At 60.0% G+C, this 18,451-nt stretch overlaps 1 protein-coding gene across 1 annotated transcript in view; it reads right to left on the reverse strand.

Moving 5' to 3' along the window:
* Window positions 1-1,875: 1,875 nt before the first annotated feature.
* The window catches only part of LOC309581077 (uncharacterized protein), a gene marked incomplete at both ends in the record, with an annotated part of 73,441 nt that continues 56,865 nt past the window's right edge, over window positions 1,876-18,451 (reverse strand). Inside the window, 43 exons of the mRNA XM_082295492.1 lie at window positions 1,876-2,025; window positions 2,353-2,541; window positions 2,779-2,859; window positions 3,325-3,431; window positions 3,673-3,838; window positions 4,062-4,124; window positions 4,308-4,361; window positions 4,512-4,529; window positions 4,639-4,692; window positions 4,852-4,905; window positions 4,983-5,036; window positions 5,865-5,918; window positions 6,553-6,606; window positions 6,826-6,879; window positions 7,056-7,109; window positions 7,485-7,538; window positions 7,822-7,875; window positions 8,005-8,058; window positions 8,193-8,300; window positions 9,183-9,236; window positions 9,647-9,700; window positions 9,935-9,988; window positions 10,235-10,288; window positions 10,581-10,688; window positions 10,926-10,979; window positions 11,330-11,437; window positions 11,697-11,750; window positions 11,887-11,940; window positions 12,084-12,137; window positions 12,374-12,481; window positions 12,779-12,823; window positions 13,120-13,164; window positions 13,355-13,408; window positions 13,707-13,760; window positions 13,945-13,998; window positions 14,213-14,266; window positions 15,188-15,241; window positions 15,692-15,736; window positions 15,986-16,039; window positions 16,551-16,595; window positions 16,809-16,862; window positions 17,118-17,171; window positions 18,262-18,369. Coding sequence (XP_082151618.1) covers window positions 1,876-2,025; window positions 2,353-2,541; window positions 2,779-2,859; window positions 3,325-3,431; window positions 3,673-3,838; window positions 4,062-4,124; window positions 4,308-4,361; window positions 4,512-4,529; window positions 4,639-4,692; window positions 4,852-4,905; window positions 4,983-5,036; window positions 5,865-5,918; window positions 6,553-6,606; window positions 6,826-6,879; window positions 7,056-7,109; window positions 7,485-7,538; window positions 7,822-7,875; window positions 8,005-8,058; window positions 8,193-8,300; window positions 9,183-9,236; window positions 9,647-9,700; window positions 9,935-9,988; window positions 10,235-10,288; window positions 10,581-10,688; window positions 10,926-10,979; window positions 11,330-11,437; window positions 11,697-11,750; window positions 11,887-11,940; window positions 12,084-12,137; window positions 12,374-12,481; window positions 12,779-12,823; window positions 13,120-13,164; window positions 13,355-13,408; window positions 13,707-13,760; window positions 13,945-13,998; window positions 14,213-14,266; window positions 15,188-15,241; window positions 15,692-15,736; window positions 15,986-16,039; window positions 16,551-16,595; window positions 16,809-16,862; window positions 17,118-17,171; window positions 18,262-18,369 — 2,952 coding nt within the window. The remainder of the gene's footprint in view (window positions 2,026-2,352; window positions 2,542-2,778; window positions 2,860-3,324; window positions 3,432-3,672; window positions 3,839-4,061; window positions 4,125-4,307; window positions 4,362-4,511; window positions 4,530-4,638; window positions 4,693-4,851; window positions 4,906-4,982; window positions 5,037-5,864; window positions 5,919-6,552; window positions 6,607-6,825; window positions 6,880-7,055; window positions 7,110-7,484; window positions 7,539-7,821; window positions 7,876-8,004; window positions 8,059-8,192; window positions 8,301-9,182; window positions 9,237-9,646; window positions 9,701-9,934; window positions 9,989-10,234; window positions 10,289-10,580; window positions 10,689-10,925; window positions 10,980-11,329; window positions 11,438-11,696; window positions 11,751-11,886; window positions 11,941-12,083; window positions 12,138-12,373; window positions 12,482-12,778; window positions 12,824-13,119; window positions 13,165-13,354; window positions 13,409-13,706; window positions 13,761-13,944; window positions 13,999-14,212; window positions 14,267-15,187; window positions 15,242-15,691; window positions 15,737-15,985; window positions 16,040-16,550; window positions 16,596-16,808; window positions 16,863-17,117; window positions 17,172-18,261; window positions 18,370-18,451) is intronic.

An 18,451-nucleotide genomic window follows, 5' to 3' on the forward strand; every position in this document is an offset into this window, starting at 1 on the left:
GGTGCTGTCGCGGCCGCGCGGGGCTCCCCGGGAGCTGTAGTGCGGCACGGGCCGGGGCGGTGCCGGTGTTTGTCCCCTCCCCTCGTTCTGTGTCCGGGCTCAGCATCCCTGGGGACAGCGGGGCCCGGCCGCTCCGCGCTCCGGGGTTTCGCTTTCCTTTCCCTCCCTGCTCCATCCCGGTCCCGGCGCGGATCCAAAGCGCCCGAGGGTTTTCTGCTGGTTCCCCACCCCCATCACCCCCGGCATCCGGGGTTTGCACACTAGAAATGGTGAAGGTTTTTTGGGGGTTCTGGGTGGCTCCAGGGAGAGCTCAGAGCCCCTTGCAGGGCCTAAAGGGGCTCCAGGAGAGCTGCAGAGGGACTGGGGACAAGGCATGGAGGGACAGGACACAGGGAATGGCTTCCCAGTGCCAGAGGGCAGGGCTGGATGGGATATTGGGCAGGAATTGTTCCCTGGGAGGGTGGGCAGGCCCTGGCACAGGGTGCCCAGAGCAGCTGGGGCTGCCCCTGGATCCCTGGCAGTGCCCAAGGCCAGGATGGACATTGGGGCTTAGAGCAGCCTGGGACAGTGGAAGGTGTCCCTGTCCATGGCAGGGGTGGCACTGAATGGGCTTTAAGGTCTCTATTCCACCCAAACCATTCAGGATTTGATAATTTTATTCTCCCCATAGCCAGGCAGGAGAAAGGGGAACTTTCCTTCCAGCTGTGACTGGAAGCACACAGCTGTTGGCTCTGTGCTGGGACACTCCAACCATCCCCATTACCCCTGGGAACAGGGTGTGCTGAGCTGCCCCTGCCTCCGTCTCCCCAAGTGCCACAGGTGCCAGTGTCCACAAAGGCACCCTGGGCATGCCAGCGGGTTTGTTTGTATGTCCCTGAGTGGGAAGGTGAGCTGGCATTGCTTCAACTCCTGCCTGGGCACAAAAAGCTTCCCCTGCTGCTCTCCGTGACCCCAGCGTGGGGTCTGACCCGGCTGCCACCCTGCTCTGCTGGCTTTGGCATCGCTGCCCAGCCTCACCTGGGCACAGGCACTTCAGGGGGTTAGAGCCCGAGCAGCGATGAGAGAACCAGCAAAGCCAGTTGGGATCTGGGGGTTTTGGGGCTGTGCAGCAAAGAAATGGGGGTGCTGTAACCCAGCCGGGGCCCAGACTCCCCCTGGGCTCCACAGCCCAGCAGGACTGGTGGAGGCAGGGGAATTCTTGCTGGGAACAACAATAAAAAGGTGAGAAAGAGCAGTGCTGCAGCAAAGGGCTTCAATCCCACCCCTGCCCACCCAGAGCGGTGCTGCCGTGGCTCTACACCACAAAAATCCCTCTCCGTGAGATGGAGATAAAAGCGAGGCAGGATTTGGGGGGATGGATATTTTCACCCCTTTGCAGCACCGGGTGCCTGGCTGGGCTGGAGCAGCACCACATTCTGGGCTCTCCCAGGCTCATCAGGGCCACTCCCAAGCCCAGTCCTGGGGAATCAATGCTCCAGTTATTTGTGCACTTGACCCCTTTCCCTCCCCTTTTCCCAAGCTGGCAGGAGTTTTGCTCCTTGCTTTTCTTTCCTTTAGCAGACAGTTCCCATCAATTATAATGACAGGAACCTCCCCCAGGCAGTCATTAAATCAGCACCTCCTCATCTGTAATATATACATATATATATATATATATATATATAATTTATAGAAAAAGGACTTTTGTAAACAATATTCCTCTGCTCCAGAAGGAACTGGAGTCCGGGCCATAACGCAGCTCCAAACACGGAGCTCGGACAGAACCGGCAGCTCTGGGGAACGAGTGGGAGCCCCGTGCCACCCCCAGTGAAGACTTCTCCCCACGGCTCCTGGGCGGGGACAGAACCGGCTGGCTCGGTTTGGGTGGCACCAGTTTCAGCTGAAGCAAACTGGTCCGACTGTGAAACCAAACTGGTGTGTGGTGTCGCCGTTGTGGAAGACAGCCAGGTCCCGCAGGGGCAGCAGCCACAGCTCCTCCGTGCTGAACTGGAAGATGGTGTCGGTGATGGAGGACTCGTTGTCCAGCTGAAATGACCACCGGGGACAGCTGAGTGGCACCGAACCCCTCAGCTGAGGGCCTGCAGCTCCCCCGGCTGCTCCTTGATGCACCCAGTCTCCATCCCCAGCCCCTCCCAGCTTCTCCAGGGTGGTGACCTCCCCCGTGTCCCCTGCCCCATCCCACGACCAGGACAGCTCCTTGGGCCCGGGGAGTGGATGTTCTCTGTCCCATCACCGTGTGCAGCCTCATCCACCCGGTCTATCCCAGCTGTGGGGGGTCAAACCCTCTCCAAAGGGCTCTCCAAAGGTCAGGAGGCTTTTCCAGGCGCAAAGGCCGCGCAGGGCCAGGCTCACCAGGCAGCCCTGCAGGCTGGCTGCATAGCTGTGATCTCGGGAGTCGGCCAGGAAGCGGATTTCCTTGTCGGGCTGGGGCCGGCCGCGCTCCGGGGCCGGTCTGCAGGAGTACGAGACCTTCTGGGCGGCGCGGTGGCTGTGCAGGCGCAGGAAGCGGAGCTGCACCGGGCTGGCCCCCGCGTATTCCAGCTGCAGGAGAGAAAGCCGGGAAGCGGGGGCTGCTTGGAGGGGGCTGTGCTCCCCCCAGGCCAAGCCCAGGCAGGGTCCAGCCACCGCTAAAGCGCTGGAGTTCCTCGCACAAGGAGGGGTCACATCCCTCTGTGCACGGCCGGGGCACCTGGGTGCTGTCCCACTGCTGCGGGGTGGCACTCGGGGACCCCTGACCTCACCTGTGTGTCCCCATGGCTGTTCCAGCCGGGCACTCACCAGGAAGCCCCCGGGCAGGGTGCTGAACCACTGAAAGGTGCCCTCAGAGGTGTAAGTGCTCAGCCAAGCCTTGATGGGGACCTGAGGGGAGCAGGGACAATGTCACACTGTCCCAGCAGGGCACAGTGGCACTGACAGGACAAGGAGGCAGCACAGGGCCTGTGTGTGTGGCCTGTCCCTGCAGCCTGGGCACGCACCGTGACAGGAGCCTCACTCCAGAGTGCCCCAACAGCTCCCTGCCACGGCAGTGGCCACCACGGCAAGGGATCGGCCACCACGGCAAGGGATCGGCCACCACGGCAAGGGACTGGCCACCACGGCAAGGGATTGGCCACCACAGCAAGGGACTGGGCACCACAGCAAGGGATTGGCCACCACGGTAGGAGACTGGGCACCACAGCAAGGGATTGCTCACCATGGCAAGGGATTGGCCACCATGGCAAGGGACTGGGCACCCTGTCCCTCTCCAGCCCCACCAGCCCTTGTCCCCCCCCACCCCGAGGGGTCACTTGGGGCTGAAGCTGCCCCATGGAAGCCCCCCTGTACCTGGTTGTGGACGGGGGCTATGCAGGTCTCCCCCCCAGCTGTGAAGTTGCAGAAGGCCAACAGCGCATCCTGGGGGCTGCCCTGGTTGGGGTCGATGTAGTACTGCCCTGGAGGGAGGAGGGGGCAGCTCCTGGCACGCAGGTTTGGTACAGGGAGAGTGCCACACGATGCCATCCCACCCCAGCTGGTGGCCTGGCTGCCAGCCCGTTTCTCCAGGAATGCCCGTGAAGCCCATCCGACCTCATTCCCCAAAATCCTTATTCCCTCTTTATTTCAAAGAGCTGCCTGTCCCTGCAGGGGCTCTGGAGCTCTGGCCAGCTCCAGGGGCACCCCCCATGCCCCTGGTACCGTCGGGCAGGCCGGGGTGAGCCAGCAGCAGCTCCTTGCAGGTGGTGGCCGGGTTGGTTTTGGTGCCGTTGGGATGCTCCACCAGGGCTTGGAGCTCCCGGCTCAGGGTGTCCAGCAGAGCCCAGACCACGGAGTAATTCAGGTGCTTGGAGGAATAAATGAGGCGCTGAAAGCAAAGGGAGGAGACATCACCTGACCATAAATCCTCCCACCAGGAGCATCAGCAGGTGCTGAGGAAGGGGATGGCCCGTGCAGGGGACAAGGACAAGCGTGGGGGCAGAGGGAGCAGCTGGATCTTCTTGCTCCTGGTGCCCAGGGGAGCTCGGAAGCAGCAGGACATGGGACAGCAGCGCTGGCAGCCCCTTCCCTCCTGGTCAGGGGTCACTCACCTGCAGCTCCTCCTGGGACAGAACCAGCACGGGCCCGCTGGGACCAGGGGGGCCGGCGAGACCCTGGGGACAATGACAGTGCTGGTGGCACTGGCTGCTGCCCACGGGCCCCTCAGCTCCTCCAACAGCTCCAGCAGCTGGGCATCCCCGTGGAATGACAGCACGGCACGGCAGGGCCTCACTGCCACGGTTAGGGGAGCGAGGCACCCAAATTTTGGGATGAGGGGTGTTTGTGGCTCCGCTTACCGGCGCTCCCGGTGTGCCCCTGCGGCCTGGCAGGCCCGGGAAGCCTCTCAGCCCCTGCCAGAAGAGGAGGAGGAGAAGGGAAGGAAAGCGAGGTGGGAGATGCTGCTGTGCTGAGCTGCACCCCCACGGGCCCCAGGGAGGGGGAAGGAGGGAAGAGATCCCATGGCAGGGCTGGTCCCGCTCCAGCTGCTCCCCACCACTTACTTTGGGTCCAGACAAGCCCTGGAAGGAAAGGACAGGACCAGGATAAGAGGGAGGCAGGTGGGATCAAAGCCCCATCCCTGTGGGGCCAGCAGTGAACCCCAAACCTGCAGGAGGGGGAAGGACTCACCGGTGTCCCGGGAATTCCAGGGTGTCCCCGCGGGCCAGGGGGGCCAGTGTCACCCTGGAAGGACACCAGAACAGCTCAGGGCCATGCACAGGACATCCCCCAGCCCTGCATCCTTCTCCAATCCCTTTCCCAGGGGGATTTTATATGGAAAAATAAGAAGTTCACCCCAAATACTGATTTTAGTCCCTGACATCCCTCTCTCCCTGCCCTTACCTGCTTTCCCTTGGGTCCCGGCCTCCCGGGGACACCATGGGGTCCTGGCTTGCCCTGGGAAATGTGGCAGGATGTCACACAGGGGGACAAGGGACCGGGGGGGAAGGAAAAGAGCAGAACCTGTCACGCACCTTGAAGCCATCGTCCCCTTGCTGGCCCAGGTCACCTTTGCTGCCCTTCTCACCCTAGGAGACAGTCAGGGAGAGCTTTGGTGGCAAAGGGAAGGACAGAACCCCCAGGACACCAGCGTGGGTGGGGAAATTCCCAGGTATGGCCGGCTGCAAAGTTTCTGGAGCAAAAACCCCAAAAGACCCATCCTTTGGATTCCACAGAATTCCCTGTCCCCACATTGCTGGGGACAGAGGCAGCAGGAGGGATGATCAGCTCCAAGCTTGAAAGGATTTCAGACTGAAATATTGCCCAGGAAAACCTTGGAAATTGCCAGGAAACACTTGGGGAGAATGAAGAAGATTCCTGGTGGGCTGAAACCAGAAGCAGGGGAAAAATCCCAGCATGGCCTCCTCTCTGCCTGCTCTCCCAGGAGCTGCTCACTGAGCTCACAATAAATTTAAATTTAATAAATTAAATTTAAATTTGATTCCCAGGGTTTCATTTTCCTGAAGGCTCTGAGCAGCTCCCCATCGCCAGGGACTGCTTGTCACTCCTATTTATGGCCCTGGGGCTGAGGGATGGGGTGGGAATGTTGGGATGTGCTCGGCTTCTCCAGCCAAGGCTGGATCCCACAGGAATGGCACAAGGGAGGTTCGGCTTGTGGTGCATTGATGCTGAGAGCAGGGATTTAAAGGCTCCACACTGCTGCCTGCAACTCCAGGAGGATGGAAAAGGATGGGATTTGGGAGAAAATCTCAAGGTTCTGTCTCCCAGCACCTGGGACATGGTGAAAAATCCCCAGAGAAGGATAGTGCAGCCATGAGGGTTCAAAAGGAGGGAAATCAGGGATGGCATCCAGCAAATTAAATGTGTCCCTGCTGTGCCTGGCACGTGTCCCCTACCTTGTGTCCTTTCGCTCCAGGCTCTCCTTTGGTGCCCTTCAGCCCCAGGATGCCCTAAGAGAGAAACATGGAACTGCCTCACCCTGCTCCTGTCAGCCCCTGGGAAGGAGGGACCTCCCCACAACCAAGGATTCCGAGGATTTCAGGCAGTTTTAGACACTTTGAGGCATTTTCTCATCATTCCTTTGATTTTTGTTTTAAAGGATCCCTCAGCAAAGCCCAGTAAAAGTGCACTGGAGCTGCCTTGGCTGGCTGAGAACATCCAGCTTTTCTTTTTTATTGTGAGGTTGCCAAAGTTGGGTTTTTTTATTTTAAGTAGAGAAAAAAGCAATTTCTGGTAATGAAAAGAAATATTTGAGTCCTTTTTACTGGCTGCGTTTTGCTCCTCCAGCCATGGCAGCTCTCTGGGAATGTGGGCACAGCTCTGTACCAGTGTTCAGCACTGCCTGGCATCAAACACATCCCTGAAAAAGAAGGATTTGGCCTCCAGAGTCACATTTTGAGAATGATGGGATCTGCCTGACTGGGATGTTAATTTGGGAGGAGAAGACAGGAGGAGATGGATGAACCACTTAAAAACTCCCCTCACTTTAAACAGCCCCCTGCTTCGGGTCCCTGCAGAGCTGGGCCACACAGTGGGGTCAAGCAGGGAGCAGCCAGCACCCCAAAACCCCAAGCTGATACTCACATAGGGTCCCTGCGGGCCCTGGGGTCCTGGAAGTCCTTTGTCACCTGGGTAGCCCTGAAATGCAAAGGGAGTGCCCAGGGTGATGCTCCAGGGCAGGGAGAGCAGCCCACAGGGGGCTGGCGCTATGGGGGACCCCCCAGATGGGCTGGAGGGGGTCTGGGAGCACAGAACCCTCCAGTTTTCTAAACCTAAACCCTAAACCAGGGCTCAGGCAGGTGGGAGCACCCCCAAAGTGCCAGGGGGGCAAGGCAGCCCCACAAAGCCACCACCTACCTTGTGTCCCCGGGGACCCCGCGGGGGCTGCTGGCCCATCTTGCCTCGCTTGCCCTGGGGACCACAGGTGAAAGACTCACAGGTAATTCCAAACTAATCCAGCCACCCCTCATCCTTCCAGGGATTCCAAGCCCCCAGAAAACTGGGACCTCCCTGGAAAAGCTGCCCGGGCTCCAAGGAGCAGCCCCGCAGTGCCTGCCACCCTCCGTGGGGCCAGCAGTGCCATTTACCCGTCTGCCAGCTTCTCCAGGGACCCCTTCTTCCCCTTCCTGCCCCGTGTCACCCTGGGGGGAGAAGAGATGGGGGATGTGGGTCTCCAACAGCTCAGCCACATCCCAGGAGTGGGGAACAGGAGCTGCTGCCTGCAGGAGATGGGGACAGAGCCCACCAGGCACTCGGGGACCCTGGATGGGCACCAAGAGCTGGGGAGGCCCCTGTGCCCCCCCAGGCCACCTGAGCCAGGCTGGAGGCAGCATCTGCCAACCCCTCACCCAAAACTTGCCCAAGGGCATCCTGTGTTTGCCAGGTGGGGAAAAACAGGTCCCCCTGGGAAATTCCCACTGGATCCAAATGGGATTGACCACCTCAGGCTTGCCCACCCCGTGCCCACCGGGCAGTCCCCCTCAGGTGCCACCCCCAGGGGAGGATTTTGGGGGTACCTTATCTCCTTTGCGGCCTTTCCATCCTTTAGGACCAGCTTGTCCAGGAGACCCCTAAAATCCCAAAGGAGAAGGAAACCCCTCCATGAGAATGCTGTGCCAGGGATGCCCCTCCCACCTTCCCTCCCTGCCTTGCCCCAGTGAGCACAGGAGGATGCTCTAGGCTGGAATATTCCCTTTGGGATTTTTTCCCCCCTCTCTGGAGCAGGAGGGGCAGAGTGGGGCTGTGGGAGGGTTCAGCAGGAGCAGGAGATGGGGACTTTCACACCTCCAGGGGATCCCAGCATCCCACAGCCTCTTTCAGGGACAACCACCATGGCTCCATCCCACTCCTCACCATTTGTCCTGGTTTTCCCGGCTTGCCCGGCTCCCCTTTTGCACCCACCAGGCCCTAAGAAGGAAAACAAACTTCAAGCCAAATCCAAACCTCTGGGTTATTCACCCAATTCCCAGGCAGGACACAGATGTGGGAGGCTGGAAAAGCTGGAGCAGGGAATGGGGCAGAGAGGAGCCCGCTCACCTCGGTGCCGCTCAGCCCAGTGGCTCCAGCTTCGCCCGGTGGCCCAAGAGTCCCCTGAGTTCATTTGGGGACAAAACATGAGGCTGGCACCAGGGGAAGGCAGGAGGGCACAGCTGGGGCTGTGGTCCCCAGGGAGAGCCGTGCCAGGGATGTCCCCTGCCCGTCCCCACGGAGCAGACGGGCATTACCTGCCGGCCTGGCTGTCCCTTGGTGCCCGTCACTCCTCTGGCTCCCTCGTGCCCAGTGTACCCCCGGAGCCCAGGGGCACCCGCCAGTCCCTGAGCCCCCTGCGAGCCCTGCAGGGCACAGAGAGGGGGACACTGCTCACCCCCATCCCCAGCAGGGCCCGAGCAGCCGCCCCTCGAGGGGCTTCAACCACACTGAGCTTTGCAAATGCCCCTGGAGTTGATTCCACAGCAAATCCACTCAGAGTTTATTCCACAGCAAATCCACCCGGAATTTATTCCACAGCAAATGCCCCTGGAGCTGATTCCACAGCAAATGCCCCTGGAGTTGATTTCACAGCAAATGCCCCTGGATTTCACAGCCTGACCTCTCCCAGAAAATCGCCCAAGTTAAGGGCTTGGAGCAACCTGGTCTGTGGAAGGTTTCCCTGCCCATGGCAGGGGATGGAATTCAAAGAGCTTTGAGGTCCCTTCCAACCCAAACCAGTCTGGGATTCTGGGATTCCATAAGGGCACGTCTTGCCTGGGCAGGGTGGCACTGTAATGTGGGAAAACTGGGATGCACGTGGGATTTATCCTGCAGCTGAGGTCAGGGCATTGATAACCCATCTGGGGCTCTCTACCATGAGCATAATTCCCATCCTGGGGCACCTCAAGCGTTCCCAGAGCCACACGGACACCGGCGGATCTGCTCCAAGGAGGGGGAAATCCAGAGCCCTGGAGCTGCCTCAGGCAGATTCCAGCAGCCGAGCGTTACCTGTGCAACAGCCCTGGCACCTTGGCACGGCTTTTACCAGCTCTATTAAAACTCCTTTAAGGGAATTTGCTGTGGGAAATCCAAGGAAGTGGTGACTCAGTCCCAGGGCAGGAGCTGGGAGCCATGGCCAGGCTGGCAGAGCTCACTGTGCAGCCACCCCCGGGGTGAGACATGTCCCAAAATGCCACCAAACCTCTTTCCCAGGGGAATTTTTGGGGGGCAGGGCGGGTACTCACCACTGGGCCGGGCTTGCCACCATCTCCCTTCGCTCCATCATCTCCGGCCAGCCCCTGTGGGGTCATCAGGGGTTCAGAAAAAGCCCCTCAGCACCGTGTCCTTCAGCTCTGTGGGGACCCTGAGCATCCTGTCCCACATCCCACACTCAGCTGGCCAAGGCAGCACCGGGAATCACTTGGGAGTAAACAGGATTCAGCAGCAGGAACAGGTTTTCCATGGGGCAGCCTGGGTGCTGGAAAGGATCTGATATTTGGGGTTTTAGGCACTGGGATTTTGGGGTTTTAGGGACCTGAGAGTTTGGAGGTTTAGGTCCTGTGAGTCTGTGCTGAGATCTGAGGTGTTAAACCTCCCCCCTCGCTCCTGAGCCCCCTGACCTGGCCAGTGAAGGGGCAATAAATCCTTTGGGTTGTATTTGGAATAGGGAAGCACTGGGGAAGCCTTTGGCAATTCCAGGCATCAGTACCTCGAATCCTGCAGCGCCAGCAGCTCCATCCACACCTCGTGGCCCTGGATCTCCCTGGGAAAGGAGGAGAAGCAGCTCTGTCCATGGAAAAACCCTTCCCTGCCTTGCTGCCTTTGGATCTCAGGCAACAAGGCAAGGGGTGTCCCATGGCAGGTCCCCCTGTCCCCAGCCTGCCCAGGACACCCATGCAGCCAGTCCCACCACATTCCCACCAGGAAAGCTTGGGAAGCGGCCAGAAAAGGGGGATCCAGCCAGAGATGAAGGGTTGGAGCCATCACCCCACGGTACCTTCTCTCCCTCGGGACCATCAGGCCCAGGAGGACCTCGGAGTCCTGTCCCCCCCTGTTCAGGGGACAAACAGAGGAGCCCGGGTCACTCAGCCCTGCCCAGTGCTCCCAGTCACACCAGTGTCCCCTCCCCAGGTCTGGGACAGGGACAGAGCCCTGCCCAGTGCTCCCACTCACACCAGTGTCCCCCCACCAGGCCCATGACAGAGATGGGGCCCTGCCCAGTGCTCCCAGTCACTCCCATGTCCCCCCACCACGCCAGTGACCAGTGAAAGGGGAGAGGGGACATGATGTGACTTACAAACCATCCTCTGGCTCCAGCAGGTCCTGCAGCTCCGGTGACACCGCCCTGGCCCTGGGACACAGAGGGGGACATGTTCCCAGCCCGGCAGGAGCTGCAATTTGGCTGAAGGCAGCACTACCCCAAATGGCCCCACAAACCCAAACCATCCTTTTGTTTGGGTGTCACGCCCACGAAACATGAAACTCCCTAATTATGGGGATTTGACAATTCCTAGGATTTTCTGCAGCTCCCAGAGCCCAAGGTTTCCCACAGAGGGTGAGCTCCCTCCTTGGCACCCATCACCCAGCCTTTGGGGACACTGGGCACCTGTAGGGTGAGGCAGCCTGGCCCCAGCTGTACTTGCCAGCAAACCTTCCCGGCCCTTCTCTCCCTTCTGGCCTTTCCCTCCGATTTCTCCCGTGGCAGCTCCTGGACCAGGAATTCCAGGAAGGCCCCTGGGGCCAGCATTGCCCTGCTCAGGGATGGAGACAAGTGTCACCACAAAGAGGGAGAAGGAACAGCGATAAATGAGCTTCTGCAGGGAAATGAGCTGTGTCACCCTCTGGCTGGGTGCCACCGAGAGCATGGTGCTCCTCAGCCATGGGGACAGCCCTGTGCTGCTCTGTCCCCACCATGGAGCAGCAGATGAGCAGGCCAGGGATGTTGCAGAGGTGCTGGAAGGAGGGACAGAGTTACAGACACCCCTCACCTTCCGTCCCTGCAGTCCTGGCTCGCCTGGGTCTCCAGTGTCACCAGTGTCACCCTGCCCGGAGGGAAATGCCCACATCAGACACAGCAGCTGCTGCCCAGCCCCATCCCAGGGTGGGTTAAAAGTTGGGCTTTGACTTCCATGAGCTTTTCCACCCTCCCCTGGCCGGGATTTTGATGCTGGGTAAGGCACGGCCTCGCCTCCTGTGCCGGGAGGTCACCCCAGCTGTGACCCCGCTGCCCCAAAAGGGAGTGGGGACAAAACGCTGAGCACACCTTGCCCAGCACAGGGACCCCAAAACATCAACCCCCAGTTCCATGGGAGCATCCCAGGCTGTGTGGGGCAGAGCCATGGCGTGGGCAGTGTCCCATTCCCATTCCCTGGGGGGACAATCCCACACGTACCTCTTTCCCTTGCTTCCCAGGCCGTCCCGCTGGCCCCTCTGTCCCCTCGTCCCCTGGCTCCCCAGGGCTCCCTCTGATGCCCGGAGCTCCTCGGCTTCCTGCCTCTCCCTGGGTAGGATGAAGATCACCAGGATGACTCTTGGCTGCCTTTTCCAGCTGAGCCTGGCTTTGCTTTCCATCATTTCCCATACTGGGAGAAACCCTTTTTTTTTAGGGGACCCCCCTGCCATGCGCAGCCACATCAATCCCCAGGCATGAGGATGCTGGGGGAGGGTTTCCAACACTTCCCGTGGATTCAGGTGCCTGTGTGACCCTGCAGGAGCGGGGTGAGCCCAGCACCACCCCAAACATCACCCCCAGCACCCACCTGCTCCCCCTTGGGCCCCGGCTGACCCTCTGCTCCCGGCGCTCCTGGTGCTCCCTGGGGAGGAAAGAAAAGCCCAGCCCTAGCACAGCTCGCTGACCCAGCTTGAACCTTCTGGCTTTTTTGAGGATCAGCAGCCTCCTCCCATCCTTTTCCACCTCTGGAATGGGGGATTGGGTTCCTGCTGTTGTACCTGCTCCCCATCCAGCCCTCGGACTCCGGCTCCCCCGGGATCTCCAATGTCACCCTGCAGAGGACACAAAATCAGGACAAGCACTGTGGTGGTTCTGTGTCTCTGCATCCCACTGGGATGGGGCCAAACTGGGAGCGGTGCTGGCCCCCACAGCTCTGGGGCTCCCAGAGGAACCAAACCCCCTCCTCTGTCCTCACCTTCTCTCCTCTTATCCCCGCAGGCCCCTCACGTCCATTTGGACCTTCCCGGCCCTGAGAACAAACACCCCACATCAAGCAGAGAGCCTTGGCCCCAGCTCAGGAGCCTTTGCAGCTCCCAGGCAGGGTCTGGGATGTCCTGGCACACCACACATCCCCACAGGAAGAGAATTCATGCTCCAGTTTCCCTTTTCCTTCCCTTCCTGCAGGCGCTTCAGGGAGCTCCCCAAAGGTGCTGCAGCAGCAAAATCCTTTATCCTTGTGCTCCTGAGAGGATCAGTGGCACTCACCGGGTACCCAGCCGGGCCAGCAGCACCAGCTGCTCCAGGAGCGCCTCTTTCTCCAGCCAAGCCAGGCTTCCCGGGAATGCCATCCAGCCCTCTTGTGCCAGGAACACCCTGCAGGGCCAAAAAGCCCCTTAGGCCCCCCAAAACACAGCTCAGGGAGAGCAAAGCCAGGGGAAGCCCCGTGGCTGATGCAGTTGGGTCACCTCTGGGTCCAAAAGGTGCCACCTGCTCCAGACCCCATCCCTGCAGGTTGCTGTCCCCACACCCCACTCGTCACCACCCGCACACAGGCTGTGGGGTGTTCCCTGCCCCACAACCACCCCAGGGGTGAAAATGCCCCTGAGTGGGCAGCGATCTGCACCCTGTGGGGCATCACCCCACCCCAGCAAGGGGCAGCTCTGCACTTACAGGCAGCCCTGGCAGCCCTCGAGGACCTGGGTCACCTGTTCTGCCCTGGGAAAAGAAGGATGTTCAGCAGGGTGTCCCTGGAAAAGGGGGACCAAGGGACTGAGATCGGGGTGAGGCCTTGCTCAGATAAATCCCAATGTCTTGGGACCATCTCAGCGGTGTCTGTGCTGCACCAGGACAGAACCCAGCCAGCAGGGAGTGGGATCAGGGTCCTGCCTGCTCCCAAAAAGGGGTTTGGGATGGATCCATGCAGGAGGCAGCACAGGGGGTGTACTGCAGGTCACACGTCCATGCAGAGGGATCGGAGCAGCCAGGAACACAGGGAGCATGGAAAGCCCTACCTGGGAGCCGGGAGCACCACGAGGACCAGGGGGACCTGGCAGGGCCTGGGGGACAAGAGCACCCTCAGTGACACAGCCCTGGCTGAGTGCCCCTCCCAGTTTAGCTGCAAGATTGGCAACCATTCCCCATGGCAAAGAGTTCCCGTTTTCCTCATTCCCAGCCCAGCACAGAGAACTTGCTGGGTGCTTTTCCAAGGAGCTGGAGCTGCCCAGAACAGCAGCAAACAGCTCTTACCTTTGGACCAGCTTTTCCTGGAAATCCTGGTGGACCTTGAGCTCCCCTTTCTCCCTGTTAGGAGGCAAGAAAGATTCCCTTGCCTCTGTTTTAATGCAAAAACCTCTTTAGAAAGCACAATAAAACAAACAAAAAAGCAGCTCTTAGAACAATCCAGAGGTGTTTGGGCAGAGGAAGTGCTGGAGAACCACTGGTTCACCTGCTGTGGGAGACAGATGCAGCTCTTCTCCTCCCACCGTGGCTGATGGAGACTCTGGACACCTCCAAACCCATCCACTGGGTTCAAAACTCATCCCAAGAATGCTCCCAAAGCCCAGACTCCCCAGTGCTGGAGTGGGTGTCCCATCCCTACCTTGTCTCCCCTGCGTCCCAACTTCCCACGGTCTCCGGCAGGTCCTGGGTAGCCCTGGGAAGAGCTCGGGGTTAGGAGGCAGCTGGGGCTGCCTGGCACCTCTGGATTTTAGGGAAAAGGTGGCTGAGGGAAAGGCAGGAGCCTTGGGAGGATGGGGAGTGCCCAGCTGGAGGCTGCTCCAGCTCCCTCCCAGTCCAGCCACCGCCGTGTCCCCTCCGTGGGCAGCTCCGTCACTTACAAAGGTGCCCACAGGTCCTTGTGGCCCCTCCAGGCCAGGCTTCCCAGGCAGCCCCTGCCAGGCAAAACAAGGGAATTAGCAACCCCCACTCCCGGGATGCAGTCAGGCTCCCTCCCTTCCTCAGTGATCCCATGGGATCTGGTGAGCCCTTGGGCTGAGTCCGTGGGATCCCTCCAGGTGTCCCCGTGGCAGCCCAGAGCCTCTGGGGGCTGTTCACCACCACCAGTCCCCCAAACACACTCAGGGCCCCCCAAACCCCAGTTCTCACCTTTGGGCCCAGGGAACCCATGTCTCCATCAGGTCCAGGCTTTCCTGGAGAGCCCTTTGGGATTGTTTGGGGAGGAGGTGTCAGCCAAGGGCTGAGAGGGGATGAGCCCCACCGAGCCCCACCAAGCCCCCACTGCTGCCCCTGAGCTCACAGCCAGGGGTTACCTGGGGCCAGCAGGGTCACAGGGGACAAACTCGGCCACTGTGGCCAGTCCTGGTGGCTCTGCACAGCGGCCCCCATGGCTGGCAGGGCTGTCACCAGGGAAGGTGACAATCCTCGCTCTCAAGGCCAGCAGGAGAGGAGGATGGAGAGGCTCAGGCCTGGCTTTGAGCCCGACCCAAAGCACAGGTGAAGGGCTCAGAGGGGTGAAGGCAGCACTGGGGCTTTTCCCTGAAATCAGGGAGGAGCTGTTCCAGCTCCAGGAGGTGTTCCAGGTCTCCATCCCAGATCACTGAGCTGGAGGGATCCACCAGGATCGAGTCCCACCCCTGGCCCTGCACAGACCCCCCAACAGCCCCACCCTGGGCATCCCTGGCAGCGCTGTCCAAACGCTCCTGGAGCTCTGGCAGCCTCGGGGCCGTGCCCATTCCCTGGGCAGTGCTCCAGTGCCCTCGCCCTGACCCTGTGCCACCCTCTGCCACTGGCATCTCCTCCCAGGACCCAGGGCCAGCTCCTGCTCAGCCATGGAGGGTTTCCATGAGCTGCCATTCCCCATGGACACCACACTGGGCTCAGGGAGGCTGCACAGTTCCTGGAGCAGGCTGATTCCCTGGGGGAATGATTCTGTGCTTCCCTACCCCAGTTATTTCCACCACTGCAGCTTTTTCATATTTTTTATCAACCAGGTAAGGTCAGGCCCTACAGATGCCCCGATTCCAAGGAAAGTCCCACATTCCCCACCAGCAGCACCAGCCCCACTGACATCCCCCCAAGGAGAACAGAGAGTTCACACAGAGGAACATTTTTTTTCCTTACTATGGATCCAGGAATTCCCGTGTGCCCACGGCTCCCTGGTAAACCGGCAAATCCCTGGGGGAAAGGGCAGCAGAGGAGCCATGAAGGGAAGGCAGGAGAGGAGGATGGAGAGACTCAGCCCTGGGGCTTTTCCCTAAAATCCAGCTCCTGGATTCCTCATGGAACCACCACAGTTGGATACACACGACACCCACTCGTGCCCCCAGACACTCAGGTGTGTCTGACCCAGTTCTCATCCTCTGAGGATTTTTATTTTTTAATTTTTTTTTTTTTTTTTATTTCAGAGCAAAGATAAATATACAGAATCCTGCAGAAGGGAAAACCCGCTGCCAGCCCCACTGCTGCTGGATCTGTCCAGGATAGCAGTGCCAGGGGCGTTCCAAATCCTTCCCCCCTCAGCAGGATTCCTGCTCCACCCCATCCCACAGACATGCTTTGGTGGCACATTCCCAAAGGGATAAAGCTGAGCAGATGGATGGAAGGCCAGAAATCAGCTCTACTCACCGATGGTCCTCTCCTGCCTGGGCTGCCCACGACCCCTGGGTGACCCTGCAGGATGAGGACAAGGATGAGGATGGGGAGGCAGAACGGCCCCTCCCAGTCCCCATCACGGCCACGTCCATGGATCAAGGTCTCTTCCCACATGGGGATGGGAGACTGGGAAGTGTCCCCATGGATGGCATCAACGTCTTGTCCCACATGTGATTGGGAGGCTGGGAAGTGTCCCCATGTGCTCAGCTGTCCCCATCCCCACATCCCAGCCCCTGTCCCCCCCAAGTACAGATGCAGGATGGGAACCTGTGTACCAGGCTTTCCTTCTGCACCCTCCGCTCCTGGCACACCCCGCGAGCCCTGCAAGGAGAGTTTTGTCTCAGGGTGGCCCCTCCAAGGGCTCCTCCAGCCCCAGAGCCTCCCTCCAGGGTGCCAAGGTGGGGCATCAGCAGTGGCACTGCCTGTGGGAGCTGTGGGTTCCTCCTGCAGCTCCTCCCTGCTCCTCCCACCTTGGGACAGGAAATAATATCCGTGTGGGAGGGAAGCCATTCCCACCAGGAACACCTTGGCTGGGTCTTCCCTCCTCCTGCCCCATTCCTGGCTCCTTCACCAAGCATGGCTCTGGATAACAGAGCTTCCCTGAAAAGTTCTTTCCTGGAATTTTCTGTGCTCAGCATTCCAGGGGAAGTTGTGGGGTTGGGCGAGTGGTTTGTCAAAATTCAACATGCAACAGCCTGAGCTGCTCATCCCCGGCATTCCCTGTGCAAATTCCCGACCCTCTGATCCAGCCACATCCCAGGATGCTGCTCCCATGTCCCAGAGCCAACAGCTCCACACGGCAGCACAGGGATGTGGGATATCCTCTACTTACGGGCAGTCCAGGGACTCCAACCAGCCCACGCTGCCCCACACGGCCCTGGAAAACACCAGGAATCACAAAAACATCCATCTGCCAGCGGCAAAGCTGCACACTGGGAGGAAAATCTGGTGCCTGAAGGATGTGGATGTGCTCTGCCCCAGCACATGCCAAGCCAAGCAAGGGATGTTCAATCCAGGATTGTTTCAATCCCTCACAGCCAAAAATGCTCCAAGATCCAGCTCCAAATTCCAGCCCCTCTCCGTTAGTTACCCGGGCTCCCCGTGGTCCTGGGGTTCCCTTGGGGCCATCAGGTCCTTGGCATCCCTAAAATCCACACAGAGGGAAACACAGACAGTGCAAATCTGCAGGTGTCCCCCAGGCCTGCAGCCCCAGGGGGACTCAGCCATAGCGGCAGGGGCAGGTCAGGGGGATGCCATGCACAGGGAGGGGGCCACAAGGCTGGAGACCCTCCCCAGGAGGGTGTCCCTGGGTGCTGGGACCCTGGCAGGGCGGCCACATCCCTGTTTTCCATGCAAGGAAGTGGCAGCCCGTGGGAAAGCAGCAGATTTTGGTGCTGACCTTGGGTCCCTCACTGCTGTTCAGCCCTGCAGGGCCGATCTGGCCTTCTTCCCCCTGCCAGGCAAGAGGGGAGGAATGATCCAGGGAAAACACAGCCTCTGATCCCGGGGGAGTCACCAGCCTGCTGCTGGTGTAGGGAAAAACACTGGGAGCGTGAGCAGAGGTGACATTAGTAAATGTCACCAGCTTTGCGGTGGGAGTGGGGACTTCCCCCATCCCCCAGGGTTAAAAAACTGGGCAGAAAGAAAAACCTCAACAGTTTGATGTGGCCCAAAGTTGAATATTTTTGTTTCCTGATGGACAAATTAAAGGCAATTCCAAGGAATGCTGTGCCAAGGCTCCTGCCTGCTCCAGCCCCTGTGCTGCCTGGGAGGGTGGAAAAGGCAGGGAGAGGATTCTGCCGCATCCCCAGCTCCTGGAGATGTGGGATGAGTTGTTATTCATCCTGAAGAGCAAAAGAGCAGATCCAGGAAGGCCTGGGAGTGGGAGGGCATCCCCTGCAGACTGGAAAGGTGGGCGGGAATATAATCCTCCTTTTCCTGAGAAGCTGGGAATCACTAGAGATCAGCAGCCAGCCTGGCCTCAGTTCCCAGCTCAAACACAGATCTGAAGGTGGGTTCAGTCACCCAGACAGCTCCCTGCAGGAAAAAGCCTTCCCAAAGCACTTCAGGGCTGCCAGCACAGGCTCCAGGAGCAGGGAGCCAGGCAGGAGTCAGAGAGGGGCACAGATCAAGCAATCCCTGAGTCCTCTGCTCCCAAAACCTGCCAAGGAGCTGGCCGGGAGCAGGGACTCAGCGGGATCCTGCAGAGCTGCCGGGGCTGAGGCAGCTGGGGAGGGCTGGGAATCCTCTGCCTGGAGCTGCTCTGACATCAGAGAACCCAGCAGCGAATTTTGGGATGGCGGCACAGCTGCAGCAGCCAGGGCAAAGCTCGGTGAGGGTGCTGGGGGCACCTGCAGCCCCAAGGGTGGGGGCTCTGGGCTGAGCTCCCTGTGGGCAATGCCGTTAAAGGGATCCCTTAGGAGAGATCCCATAAATCAGCACGGCCACACTGCCTGCCCCCTCAGGGCTGTCCCCACGCTGGGACACAGGCCACGTGTGTGTGTCCCCACCCCATGACACCCCAGCCCAGCAGCAGCACTCACGTCCGGTCCCCGCGGCCCCGCCGCCCCTCGGGGGCCAGGGAAGCCCTGCAAGCCCCCCTGGCCCCGGGTCCCTGGGGGGCCTTTTGCTCCTTGTGCTCCTCGTGGGCCCTTGGAGGGATAAAACACAGAATGTCACAAAGCAGGGACAGCAATTCCCTGATCCACGGGCAGGAATTCCCCTGGAGAACCC

This window comes from Coloeus monedula, assembly GCF_965178545.1.
Source record: "Coloeus monedula genome assembly, chromosome: 21".
NCBI classification, from domain to species: Eukaryota; Metazoa; Chordata; class Aves; order Passeriformes; family Corvidae; genus Coloeus; species Coloeus monedula.